This window comes from Onthophagus taurus, chromosome 6, assembly GCF_036711975.1.
Source record: "Onthophagus taurus isolate NC chromosome 6, IU_Otau_3.0, whole genome shotgun sequence".
Taxonomy (NCBI): domain Eukaryota; kingdom Metazoa; phylum Arthropoda; class Insecta; order Coleoptera; family Scarabaeidae; genus Onthophagus; species Onthophagus taurus.
In genome coordinates, this window is record NC_091971.1 from 28,122,152 (window position 1) to 28,137,029 (window position 14,878).

The 14,878-nt window shown below is 32.0% G+C and overlaps 1 protein-coding gene across 1 annotated transcript; it reads left to right on the plus strand.

The window, feature by feature from the left end:
• Window positions 1-1,360: 1,360 nt before the first annotated feature.
• LOC111429359 (protein 5NUC-like) lies at window positions 1,361-3,432 on the plus strand. Its single transcript, XM_023065249.2, has 3 exons — window positions 1,361-1,803; window positions 1,857-2,181; window positions 2,238-3,432. Exons 1-3 carry the CDS (start codon window positions 1,363-1,365, stop codon window positions 3,290-3,292), a joined length of 1,821 nt encoding a protein of 606 aa, XP_022921017.2. The 5' UTR covers window positions 1,361-1,362; the 3' UTR covers window positions 3,293-3,432.
• Window positions 3,433-14,878: the final 11,446 nt, after the last annotated feature.

A 14,878-nucleotide genomic window follows, 5' to 3' on the forward strand; every position in this document is an offset into this window, starting at 1 on the left:
CAATAACATAAATAACAATTTACTTAACGATATTACCGATTTCAACAATCATAGGCTCTTCCTCAAATATTTGTAGTTGCTTGTACCTGATCCATCGCTTTACCCTTTGCATAGATAGTTTTAGAATAAATTTCAGATGTTGCTAATGTTCATTTTTTATAATATTTCTCTGCTTTTATAATGTAACTTTCATAGGAAAAATACCACCTTGCCACGCATGCGCCGACGTCTTTTGCGACTATCCAACTTAAACAGATTTTTTAAGAAAGGGGTTATCCTTTCTTAAAAAATCCGTTAGTCGTCTTAGCGCTTCACGCCAGATCGTACTCTTTGAATTTCTTATTTTGTTAATTTTTGTTATTTTTGTTAATAACATTAACTTTTGTGTTTCCTTGCGATATTTTGTTGAATCATAATCTTTTACAACGAAAAATAGGTAAATTTCACTAATTTTCTAATATTTTCAACTAATTACGCATTTTTACAGTTAACCTTCAAATAAACAGGTTTTTAGGGAACAAACACGCTCTTCAAGCAGTTTCCCTAAATTGTAACGCAGCCATATGGCTTTTTAACTTTTTATATATATAAAATAATATAAAATAAGAAAATGGATTTAGCTCCTCAAGTCGCTTGGTGTACCTCCGATTTGTTTCCCCTATTGTTTGCTCTTCAATATTGACGGTAATTAGATTTAGCTTCTGTAAACATGTTATATTTTCTATATTGTAAACTCTTTCAGTCGTGCCTGAGGAAGGTTTAATTGTAAAACCGAAACAGCTGTAGCACCGATTTGCCAGTTTAAATAAACTATTTTTCGTCGTATATACAACCCCAGGGTAATTTAATTTATAACCTTACGATGAATATCGAATCTCAACTCTCTAAACCTGTACCTTAGTCCATTCTGCCGGCACATATTTCCAGGCGACACTCGCTCTGAAAATTTTTCCCAAAATTGGCAACAACAACGACCTCCCCTGCTGTAACAAACCAGGAAAGATATTGTCTTCTCCAGGCGATTTGAACGGCTTAAACGTTTGAATTGCCTGGTCCACGGATGTGTAAGTGACGACTTTTCTAGCCACTTTTCGCTATGGCATCTGTTCTTGGCCAAAATGGGTAGCCTAACTACTTCACACTCTCTAAAAATTGCAACTTTATTAACACTACATATATTACATATTTTAAAAATAATGAAGAATTTCATAATTGTATAAAGCGCATAGACATTAAATATAATATTATAAGATAGAAGCATGAAGTTGGTGATCTAGGCATCAGACATACTTTCACAGATGACCGAAATTGTTTTGATCTTATGTCAACGGTAACCATAACGTGATGTAAAAGTGTACATCAATGAAAACGTCAAAAATTACACCATCATTTTTACTGATTTATTTTATTTTATTGCTACTCATCAGTAGTAATGTGTTACCATTCAATAACACAACATTACCTGAAGAAAACGATCTTAATTCGACAACTAACGAGGATGAAGAAATTAATTCAACAATATCCGAAGGAAACCCGCTTATTTTACGTATTTTGCATACTAGTAATATAAAAGGCCACTTTGAAGAACAAACAGATAAGAGTAATGTTAATCAGAATATTACGTACGGTGGGGTAGCTAGAATCGCTTACATTGTTAATAAAATAAGAAATCTCAAGTCGGAAGATGACGCTAACACGTTGTATGTGGATGTGGGAGATGTATCTGTTGGAACTGTTTGGACTGCGGTACACAGAGATACAATTACCACAACATTTATGAATGCTTTAAAGCCAGACGTGATGGTATTTTAAACGATAGTTGAATTCAATTGTTACATTTATTTCTTAATTTGTAGTGTTTAGGAAATCATGAATTCGATTATGGAATTTCAGGGCTACTCAAATTTGCGAGAAATGTAACATTTCCTTTAGTAGTATCAAATTTGGTGTACAATAATGAAACTGAGCTTGAATCACTGATAAAACCGTCAGTTATATTAACTATAAATGGGACAAAAATCGGAATTGTGGGGTTTTTGGCCAAGTTCACCAGTCATATGACCAACTTAAAGACACTAAAAGTTACCGATGAACTTAGCGCGGTTACTAAAGAATGTAAAAAACTAACAGAACAAGGAATTAAGATTATTATAGCGCTTGGGCATACAGGTTTTCGAATGTGTATGAAAGTTGTTCGTACTTTTTTTGAAATGATAAATTATGACGTATTACTTTAGGCAAACGAATAGGTCAATTCGTGGAAGACATTGATGCTGTGATTTGTGGTCACCGTCATACATTTCTATATAACGGTATTGGACCAAGTAGTGAAGAACCACTTGATGGTTACCCAAGAAGAGTTTCTCAAAAACACGGAAAATTGGTTCCTGTAGTTCATACTTATGGTTACACCAAATACATCGGAGATTTTAACCTCACATTTGACGCAAATGGAACGGTTACATACAGCGATGGAGAACCCATTTTTTTGAACGAAATGGTTCCTCAAGATGAAAAGATTTTGTCGCTTTTAGATAAATTTCGCCCCGAAGTAGTGGAGTTGAGTAGTTCTAATATAGGACAATGTTTAGTTGATCTTGATATTGAGTGTCGTAAATTTGAATGCAATTATGGCAATTTAGCCGTTGATGCTTTTATACGATACCGTATGGTTCGTTATAAAGGTAAAGATTGGACTGATACTGCTGTTGCTTTATTCAATTCTGGTGCTATAAGAGTGCCTGTTATTACCAACATATACAATACAAATGTGACAAAAGGCGACATTTATGCATCTTTTCCGTATCGCCATCCCTTATACATTGTTAAAATGACCGGCAAAGATTTTCTGAAAGTTTTGCAACAGAGTGCTCAATCGTACGATAAAGGAGGTTTTCTAATTACAGCTGGATTGAAAATAATCTTTAATGACATCCCAGCTCTCACACCAACCATCAATTCGGTGTTGATAAGAAGTATCGATGAGCACAACACGCCTACATACGTCCCAATAAAAATGGACGCCTTGTATAACTTTATAACTACGGAGTATTTAGTTAAGGGTGGTGATCGATATTCGATAATTCAGAATAATGCTAAATTAATTACTCCACTTGAAGTAACGGACGTCGAAGCTATTATTGAATATTTTAAGGTAATTAAAGATCTTATGCCAGCAGTAGAAGGAAAATACGTTTTTAAACAGTTGACAGATAGTGCAGTACAAGTATTAAATACGGTTAATATTTATTTGTTTATTTATGTTTATTATTGTTATAATTTTCTCTTTTAATGATCTTTTGTAAAAAAAACTTATAATAGAATGAAATGTGTTTGTTTATGCAACCATATTTCTCAAATGTGTTGCTAATTTAAGGAATTTTCGTGTAAAAGGAAGTTAATGGTCGCGGTGTTATTGAAATAAATTATGGTTGATGACCAGGAAGAAGAGTTTATACTGATGGAATATACGAAATTAAGAAAACAAGTAAGTGACGGTCACAAATCGGAAAAATAAAGAGTTCAGTTTCAATAGTTTGACCAAGAGTCACCTCTTTGGCAATAATTTCAAAGGTATTTTAAAGAACCTCTAACAGTAGCCGAAGAATTGTCTTTAACGCTAAAATAGACCAGCAAATATTTTAAATTTCGGAATTGTTCTTTATACAATTCTACATGGTGAGTAGAAAAGCGGTATCGGTTAAGCTCAAGCTTAAAACTGTCAGAGGAAGCTTCAATGTGAGATGTATGTGGAGTGGTCCAGAGCGATGATGTTGATTCTCAGTAATACAACTACTGGTTTTTGTTAGAATAATTTAGTTGAAAATTTTTTGCTTAAGTAGAAATCCAATGATATTAGTTAATTTTATAATAGATCATTTGATTGAAGAGAACCAACCAGAACAACATTATACAGAAAACAGTTCATGGGCTGTTATCACGTAGTTATGTACGTTGCTATGAATATATTTGATTTATTTCAATTTTGACGTTTCTAAAATTTAATAATTTCGAAATGTCACGATTTAAATGTTACTTTTAAATAAAGACTTTACTTTGTTTACTATCCGCAAAATTAAGTAGCAAAAAATGTTCTATCCGAATAACCCTCGAACATTAATAAATCCTCAAAAATTTTAGAACAACTTCCTCAAGCGTGTTGCTTATAGGCAACAGACCTCCGCCTACGGCGTCGCACATATGGAAAATTTGAGTCGCTTGTCGATCATAAATGGGTTTTCCGAAAGTCGGGATTTATTTTTTCGTGAAATAAGTGGTAATACAAACGATGGTAATACTGCTAGAAGATTCTTTTGTAATGCTTCTTCTTCAGCAGAAATTACCGGTGTCGACGAAATATTGATTAAGCGATTTTATATAATTCTTCAGGCGGTGTTATGGTAGATATAGAAAAATTTGGAGAATATGCGATAGAAACGAATAGAAAAAAATTATGACTGGTATTACATGCCATCTTCCGTACATAAAATATTAATTCATAGTGAACGTATTATACGACATTTTGCAATTTTACCTATTGGACAGCTACGAGAAGATGCACAGGAATCTCGAAATAAAGATTACAAAAAATGTAGACTACATCATGCACGAAAATGTTCTAGATATGCTACAAACGAAGATGTAATTTCATACACTCCTTTATACATCAATCAGATCCATACATAACGAATATTAGAAAGCAGTGCATTAAAAATGTAAAGAAACTTGGCGAAGAAACCCTAGCTCTTTTAACACAGCATCACCTGGTTTCTGAAACTTGAACAAGTTGAACAGTGTCAGGCAATGATGGAATAGTGAACGAGTTAAACATTATTATACATTGTATTATAATATTTATATCTCAGATAGAGATTGTAATCTGTTAGGGTTTTTTCAAAAACAATATTACTCTGTAATATCGGTAATACTCATAAAAAGGAATAAAATATACATATAATTGTGTATACTACTATAATTATTATATACCTATAATTAAAATTGTTTAACATATTTTAACCCTGTTTTTAAGAGGTTGCATTAAATGAAAGACATAAAAAGATACAGTCCATCCAATAATCAACCAATAATGCAGTTTTTGTATTTTTTTTTCTTAAACTCCATTGTAATAACAAAACTAGAGTGCTCTACACTCGACTTTCTAAAATTTTTATGCGACTGAATAATAAATTTTTGGAAAAATACCTTTAAACGGGCACTAAATTCAAAAGAACTGTTGAATTTTCTCTATTTTAACTCCCATATGCAAAATCGCATGTGGCGGTGATTTGTTAAGCAAAATACTACTTCCGGTTTCATGATTTCAATGAAATTTTTTATCTACACGTTTTTCAAAGATATAAAGGCTTATAAAAAATTTTAACTATTTATTTTACTAAATACCAGTTTATATGAAACAAATGGGTACAGGTTCAGGTAAAGTACTACTTCCGGTTATGTGAGGTGGTAGACATTTTGTATCTGACAGTTATTCATACTTAGTCAGATTTTTACAAAGTTTTATTTGTTAATCTCTATTTGCAAGTTTATATGAAACAGTTTCAAAATCTGTTAAAGTAAACTGCTACTTCCGGTCGACCGATTTGTCCCAAAAGTTAGTAGAGATCAACAGTGTTAATTTAATAACCGCATACCGAATTTCATCGAAGTAGATAATTAAGTCTTTGAGTTGTCGTGTTTACGAACGCACGTATATAATACATACTATATACTAACACATGCATATGTACAGATGTAATGCTAAAATAGTCAAAATAGATTCTAGGACCATCAAATGTAAAGATTCATCACAACCTCGAAAGGGTAGTTTGCCTTCATATAGTTCCTATATACGAGGAAATAAAAATAATAATAAATAATAACAAATAATAATAAAAAGAAAATTGGTACTCTTACTTCCTGTAATGTAGAATGTTCGTACCAAGTTTGAAACGTTTATCTTTAAAAACAAGAAAGTTATTGATTTTTGATCAGCAAATGGACTAAATTTTCCATAGTGCGTCGGTCTGTTTCCAAGCAACACGCTTTCGAAATCTGTTATAAAATTTTTTCGATTATCAACGTTCTTGGGTTATTACTACTGATAATTATTTTGATCAACGTTTATTTTATAATAAATATTTAGATCACTTTACCAATTGACAATTTACATGTTGTAAGCATAGTGATATAAAGAAAGTTGTTGTTGTTGTTTATGACTTTGTCATATACAAGATTCTGCTTTAAAATTGGCAAAAATCAAATTCCCGCAAAAGCCATAAAGACGTTTAATTATTCTATTTAGTTCAAAATATAACAAGCAGTTTTAACTGCTTCACCCCAATAACACTTATTTAACTTTGATTGAATAAGTAAGCATCTAACAGCTTCCATTAAGGTTCTATTCTTTCTTTCTGCTTTACCGTTCTGTTGAGGTGTTCGAGGACAAGATGTCTGATGTAAAATTCCTTGTTGTCTAAAATAATGTTTCAGATCTTTAGACATATATTCTCCGCCTCTATCACTTCGTATTATTTTTAGTTTTCTGTTAAATATATTTTCCAACATACTAATATGTTCTTTAATTATGTTTGCTACATCACTCTTTTCCTTTATTAAGTAAACAGTTGTATAGTCTGTACAATCATCAATTAAACTGAGTATGTATTTATAACCTTGATTCGTTACAACTTCTATTGGACCACAAACGTCTGAATGAAGTAAATCTATCGGATTTGTTTTTTCGGTTTTATTACTTTTAATAAATAACTGTCGCGTCATCTTTGCTCTTAAACATTCTTCACATAAATCTGAACAGTTACAATTTGTAATATTAATCTTTTCAGGATATAATAACTGTAATTTCTTTATATCAGTTAAATTTCGGTGGGTTAAAACCTTATGCCATTCATGTACGCATCTTTTAATTATTGGCAATGACATTTTATATGTTTTTTCACCAAAATTTAACACAAATAGTTTACCTAACTTATTAAATTTCATTATTATATTATCCTTACATTTAACAAAACCTCCCTTTTCATTAAATATAACTTCTAACCCTTTACTTACTAGATTACTAACTGAAATTAAATTGCTATCTAAATTCGGTACATATAAAACATTGTTTAATTTTATAACCATATTACTACTATCATTAGCAATGCTTCTAATAACGCACGTACCTGTACCCCTGACATTTAACTTACGACCGTCTGCTACACTAACTACTGTGGCACCGTTTTTATTAATATGTTCTAATAACTTTGGATTGTTACACATGTGGGCCGTTGCTCCAGAATCTATGTACCACATTTGGTCGTTTCGCTGTCCTGTTATAGTGTTGGATTTATTGCAATGATGAATTATGGTATTTTCCTTCGCTATATAACTCAAATACTCTTCCTTTTCATTGTCTGAATTTTCTTTCTTGTCTTCTGCTATCTTGGCTTTGTGTTTCTTCAACCAAGTTATATACTTTTGACAATCTTTCTGCATGTGTCCTTTTTTCTTGCAAAAGAAACATTCAATATTTTTCTTCTCTATACCTCTAGAATACTGCAGTGTCTTCATGGCCTTTGAAGCTTCGTCGACGTCCCGATTTTTTCGTTTTTCATACTCTTCCAGAAGTCTTTGTTTCACAAATTCCGCTGTCAACGTGTCCGTTCTGTTTTCTAATGCAATTATAAGATGATCATAACCAGCTGGCAAACTTTGTAAATAAAATATAACAATCATTTCTTCAGGAAAAATATGTCCAGCAGTTGTTAATTGCTCTAGTAGTTCCTCCATTTCCCTTAAGTGAATCTCCATGTCACCACCTTCTGAGAGTTCCCTTTTACATAACTTTTTGAGTAGTCTGGTTGTCACTCTTAATGTAGACTTTTCATGGAAGTTTTTTAATGATAACCACATTTCTTTCGCCGTTGTTTTCCCTTTTATAAGCTTCAGTTGTGTATCATCCACTAATAATCCAATTATTGCTCGAGCCCTTTTATCTGTAAGGTCCCACATATCTTCTTTTGGAGTTGGTGGTTCATTTATCACAACTTCCCAAAGATTTTCCCGAATTAACAACATCTCAACTCGAAATTTCCATGTCTGATAATTGTTGTTAGATAATAGCTTTATTTGACCCATATGCTTTCCGCTTTCCATCTTGATATCTTTCTGTTATATCTCCTTATTATATATTATATTAGGTATGTAAGTATTTCAATCTTTATAACCCGCGATCTGGGCCCATAACCTGATGGACTTTCTTGAATAATTAAACAACTTTATGGCTTTTGAAGGGTTACAGAATACTTGTTAATAACAGAAACGTAAAGATTACAAGAAATATAATTTTAGCCGACGAAAAATGTAATAAACCAAAGATAAACGTTGAAAAACCTTGTAATGAAAAGAATAATAATGATATATGAATAATTATGATAAATCTGGAATAATGAAGATCTACAAGAACCTTTCAAAAAAATTTGAATGAAGGGGTAAAGAAAAACAACAAACCGAAGAGGAACATTGATACCCAACAAGGAAAAATAGAGGTATTCCACCTAAGAGATTTATTGAAAGTGTAAATTATGCACAAAATATATTCGAAGATGATCCAAAAACCTACGAAAAAGCGATAAATTCAAAGGATAAAGATAAATGGGTACAGGCTATGAATGAGGAATTGGCAGCTTTTCAGAAAAATAACACATGGATTTTAATGGAATTGCCAAAAGAAAAAACAGCTTTGGTACAAAATGGGTGTATAAACGTAAAACTAACGAAAGTGGAGTTAAAGAACGTTTCGGAGCACGATTAGTAGCACAAGGTTGTTCACAAAAATACGGAATTGATTATGATGAAGTATTTGCACCTGTAACTAGATCAATTACTGTAAAAAATTAAATATTTTTCGACGCGTATAAAAATCCCTAGATTCGGAATAAATCCCTAGACATGGCAACCCTGATCCAGGGTTGGGCATTTTTGCACAACCACTAAATTGCACTACCACTGTTTATTCAGTGGCAGTTAAAATGCAAAACCATTACCACAGAAAATTTAGTGATAGTGAAAAAGAAATTGCATTATCACTAAACCTTTAGTGATAGTGAAAAAAATGCAAACTATCACTAAACTTTTAGTGAAACATGATCTTTAACTAAATACATTTGAATTTATATTTTGTTCGATATTAGTTATCAACTAGTTTGTTGATAAAAATGCTTCTTGATGTATAGACGTGTAACTAATCGATGACATTAAGCCAATCTAGCGAAATAAATCACGACTTCTGGGTGTCGACAGCAGACTCATTTATTTGGCACTCTCCAAATTGCAATGCAGCTCAATAGTAATGAGTATAGATAGGCAGGCGGCAGCGTTGATCCGGATTAACTCGTTAATTCGGATTTATCTCGGGAGTTAGCTGCAGTTCATCCGGATTAAGTTAACAACTAACCAAAAACAACATTAAAAAATATAGAAGTTATACTTGAATGAATAAAAAAAATTGAATTAAAATTCTACTGGCAGCAGGACTCGAACCGACAACTTCGCGGCACAATTTTGATCAGATCAACTGCGCCATTAATCCGGATCAACGTTGCCGTCTGTCTATGCTTTTAGTTACTATGGATGTATTTAAGTGAGTAAATAGGTGAACAAGTACTATTTTTGGTTCAGTGCCGCTCGTGTTTTTTAGTAAAATATTGTAGTGTTCAAAGTGCTTCAATTTTGTAGTGGACAAAAATTATATTTTATAAAATGAGTGATAATGAAATAGATTTTGGAAGTGACGATTCATTGGCTGATCCCACTTTCGAACCCCAACCTCGTTCGAGTAAATAAATTCGAATTAATGAAACAACGGAAACTACCAGGTGTGTACGTACTATCAGTGATAATGGGAGTACTGATGAATTTCATCAAAAGCAACTTTCTGGCGGGAATGAAATTCTTTTTAATGGAGAATTTTTCAAAATAGTGGAGCAGGTATTTTTTAAGTACAATACTTGCAATTCAAAATATACAGATATATATATATATATTCATCACAATGTTTATTTAATAGAGAGCTTCGACTCCATACCAAACGAAAATGGTAGGTATAATCGCTATTTGTCAAGTATGCCTTAAGAAAGTTAAAGGTTCGCTACGCGTAATCTCTAACTTTATACACCACTTACACGAAAAACATCCAAGCACATTTAATGATTTTCAAAAGAAAAGATCTGAAACCAGAAAAAGTTTGCGTGCTAGATCTGCACCTCATCGAGATCTTCTTTCTTTTATTTGCGAAACGTGCTCTCCATTCTCTATTATCGAGCATCCTAGTTTCTTAAAATTGCTCCCCGAAAGAAGGATCCCCAGTAGACGTACAATAACCAGAATGCTTTCCGAGAGCCACACGGAGTTCAAACAAAAGTTGTCAGCAGATCTGGCCAAAATTGAATTTATATGTGCAACAGCTGATATTTGGTCTGGAGGAAAAAGAGCGTTTTTTGGGTACACATGCCACTGGCTAGAGGCAGATACCTTAGAAAGAAAGTCTGCAGCCTTAGCATGCTGCAGGTTTAAAGGTATAGATTCTTTTGATCGAATAACAGATATCATTCGCGACATCAATGGACAGTACAATGTATCAGTCGGCAAAATACTATATACCATAACCCACAATGGATCAAATTTCGTCAAGGCATTTAGAGAATTTGGAGTTGTTCTGAGTAACATCTTGTAAAATCTTGTAAAAAAGTTAAGCATTAATAAATTATTATTTTAGAGAAAAAAGGTGAAAATGAGAGCGACAATGATGATAGGTCCGACGATGATCACCAGTCAGAATACTCCAGCCCTGAGTTTCACAATTATACGCCAATTTTGTCAAAGCATTGTCGATGTGCTAACCATACGCTCAACCTTTTGGCCACTACCGATTTTTTAAAAATATTAGATAGCTCAACAAATCAGGCAGTTCATAGCATTCATAAAGCTACTTTCAACAGGTTTGAAATAAAAATTCGAGGTTAAATTTATTAAGGGTGCTCATTTAAAGGTGCAAAACTCTCGAAAACTGGACAAACTGTTCAATTTTAAACCCTCGCAAATGAAATATCAAAATTTGTATGGAAAGTCTTTTGCACAAAAGGGCAACTTTGCGGGTCAATTTTGTCACGCAAATTTGTGCAGTGTGCTGTGCAGCCCTCAATCAGCTATTTTGATAAGTACCCTTATTATATGTGTATTAACTTTTTACATTTTACTTAACACAGGTGTACAAAACTATGGAATAAATGTAATAGGCCAAAATCTGCGGAAATAATAAAAACAGTTTTATCTTCGTATCTGGTTACGCCTTGCGTTACAAGATGGAACTCACTGTATGATTCGGTTCAGAAGCTAATAGAAGTCAAAACCAAATTAGGTGAACTATGCTACAAGCTGGAAATTTCTACTTTTAATGAGGAAGAAATTGAATATTTGGAAGAATATGCAAGAATAATGCAACCTATCGCAGAAGCTATCGACTTCCTTCAAAGAGAACAAAATATGTTCTTTGGCTATTTCATTCACACTTTAGTGTCCATCAAAATAAAAATGCGACGTTTAACTTCCGAAAACTTGAAATTTCTTACGGAAATTAATATTCAAATGCAATTAAAGTTACTGGAGAGGTTTGAAAAATATTTTCGGTTGCACTCTGTCCCGATATCAAATTAAAATTTTGTAAAGTCTTGCTGGAAAGTGCTGAGTCATACACACTAGATGATGTTCGAGATAAAGTTAAAGACTATGCGCTGCAGTTTAAAAGACAACCGGTAGGGGAAGAAAATAATTTACAGCCTTCCATAAGTGCTAATACATCATTTCTCGAATTTGAAGACGAGTCCACAGGTATTCGATTAAAAGAAACCAACCTACGAAATTTTTGTAAATAACTTCTTTTTTTTAGATGAAAATCAATATGTAGACTCCCATGGCGGAGCTATAGCAACCGAAGTAATTTTGTACTTGAATGACGATGATAGAAGCATTGATGCTTTGCACCGGTTTCCTATTATAAAAAAAATGTTTTTAAAATACAACACGCCTCTTCCTTCCTCTGCGCCAGTGGAAAGACTTTTTTCCTTTGCTGGAATTATCAATCGATCGACAAGGCAAAATCTTGCAGACCGTAATTTTGAAATGTTGGTATTAAAAAAAGCAAATAAAAAATGAATTATGTTTTCCTACCTTTGGTACGGCATAATTAGAAGTGTCTACTCAAAAATATGGTTTATTTTGAATAAATTTCTTTATACTGCTTCAGCTTTAATAGTCTTACTTTTATTCTTCATCAGTGTTATGTTACTGACAATGAATAATAATGTTAATTATCACTAAAGGTTTTCACTATCATTAAATATTTAGTGGTAGTGCAATATTTTTTCACTATCACTAAAGATTTAGCGGTAATGTAATTTTTTTTTCACTAGCACTAAATATTTAGTGATAATGAAGTTCACTATCTACTGCGTGTCTTGTTGTCTTCTAAAAAGAGCAAACTTTACGTAGAAGGTAAAAAAGAATTTTTCTGCGACTCCCCACGGATATTGAATAAATTTTTGGTTCACATTTTGTCCAAAAAATATCCCTTTTCCACATATTATGGACCGTTGTTTTAAAACTACCGAACCGATTGGAATAAGTATTAATACCATTTATTGGCTACACAATAGTCTTTAATTTGATGAATAGCATTTCTGGGTTTAGGGGGCCAAACTACATAAGAAAAATACAGTGGCGTCAAATGTATATTTTATGAATTTTTTCTTGTAGACTAGTGTTATCAGTTAATATTGATCGATTACCACCAGCATTTATAGCTAACGATAAACTTGAAATTGCTTCTAATCAAAATTCAATTCCAAATAAATCTTTAAGAATACGTTTTCAAAATTGAAATATTTATAACTACTTGATTTACATTTCATTGTTAACCTTATTTCTTCTTGGAAGGGGGAGTATTTGTAGCGTCATATCTACAAAATCCATTTCCTAAATCCAAGATGCCACGATATATTTTTCCTTCGTCAAACAAAAAGATTTAGGGACCTTGTTTTTTAAAAATATATCTTGGCAACAAAAATTTGTTATTATATAAGATTATTCATTCCTTTCAATAAACTCATAGAAGACACACATGTATAAAACTGCTTGACTAATTTAATTTTGATTAAATGTTTTATTAATTATGTTGGGAAAATAATAGTTATTTATATTACAAGTGGGCGAGAAACATAATTACAGCACGAGTGTGGAGAATTGCACGACGAGGTCGTAGACCGAGGTCGTAGACACGAGTACTGTAATTATGCTCTAGCCCACGTGTGATATACAGCATTTTATCTACGACTGCTAAAAATAACTAAAAAAAATTTCTTTAGAAAAGTCTATTTCACATTTATAAAAATATTTGTCCACGACTACCTTATAATATATACCTTATGAATGAGTTTTCTAAAACAAAATGGTAGTCATTCTTCACGGAGTGAATAATAGCGGTGAATAATAATCATTATCCACGGGTAGCCATCTTGACCAGACTAATAATAATTATTTGAAACGTTAAAAGTTCAAAAAACGTCAATTTAATTCCATTTTTTAGGAGTTTCTAAATGTTTGACATTAAAAAACCTAAACAAATTCCTTTTTTCGTATGATTTAAGCATAAATTAATTAAGTTTCGTAAAGAAAACGACGTTTTATAAAACTGACATTTGATTTTGACAAATTGTTGTGAAGTTGGTTACAGTTAGTAACATTGAATTTGTGTCACATTGACGTTTAACCTTTATTCAAAAATGTATTTAAATAAATTTATGGAATCAATTTCAATAGTCGTGGACAAAGTATAGTATTCTACTCGCATATAATAATATACTATTTGAAATGATTGTTGACAATTTTGAATTGTCAGTTTCAACAACATGTTTACTCATGTGAAATAAGTGTTTTGAAATGTAAAAACATAACAATTAATGTTTATAATAAATAGTATTGTTTCTCTGTAAGTAGATAGCACTTTTTCTTTTGTATTGTTGCTCGTTTCAATAAATTAAGTCTATTCTGATTAGGCTAAAAATGCGTTACGTAATGAAACCAGTGCGGTAATGAACTTCATTACGTAACTCAAATCACCTCAAATGAGTGCGGTAATGATGACTTATCCAAGCAGTCGTAGATAAAATCTATTAACAATCCCACAACATTCAATACATCACGAAACTGTTCAAAGTTAAAATAATAAAGCAATATTTTATTCTTTAAATTTCGCCATCTATAAGACGATTGCCAAAATACCAAAGTTAGATTGTTCAGCAGATTCCCTTACATATTTCAATAATTACGTGAAAATTGCACATTTTTATATAAAACACAATCCTGAGATAACAACAGATCTATTATACTTGCACTGTCACGGAATCTCTTCTTATATTACTCATCTAGTGAATGAAGCATTGTCACCTCGTTTAAGTGCTTAATTTGTCATAAAAGTCAGTTTTTATTACACCCTTTTTATGACAAAGTTTAGTAATTTATTATTGTTAATATAACAACTATTTTACAAAATAAATTATGTCATTCACTACTATGAACTATACTTCAATCCTGTGTATTTACTTTTCTGTAATAATTTGGCAGAAAGTCATAAATGTGTTAGAAAGTAACCTCTATCGGCCTGTATGGGCCCATATAAAAATGGCCATTGAACGGTGACCTTAAGGTTTATACGAAATGTACAGTTGGTTGTCTATATTAAAACAAATCGAATACAAATATAACACTATACTTTTGTTTGTTTATAAATAAGTTAAATTAAGTTGGTTGGTAATATAAATTAAAA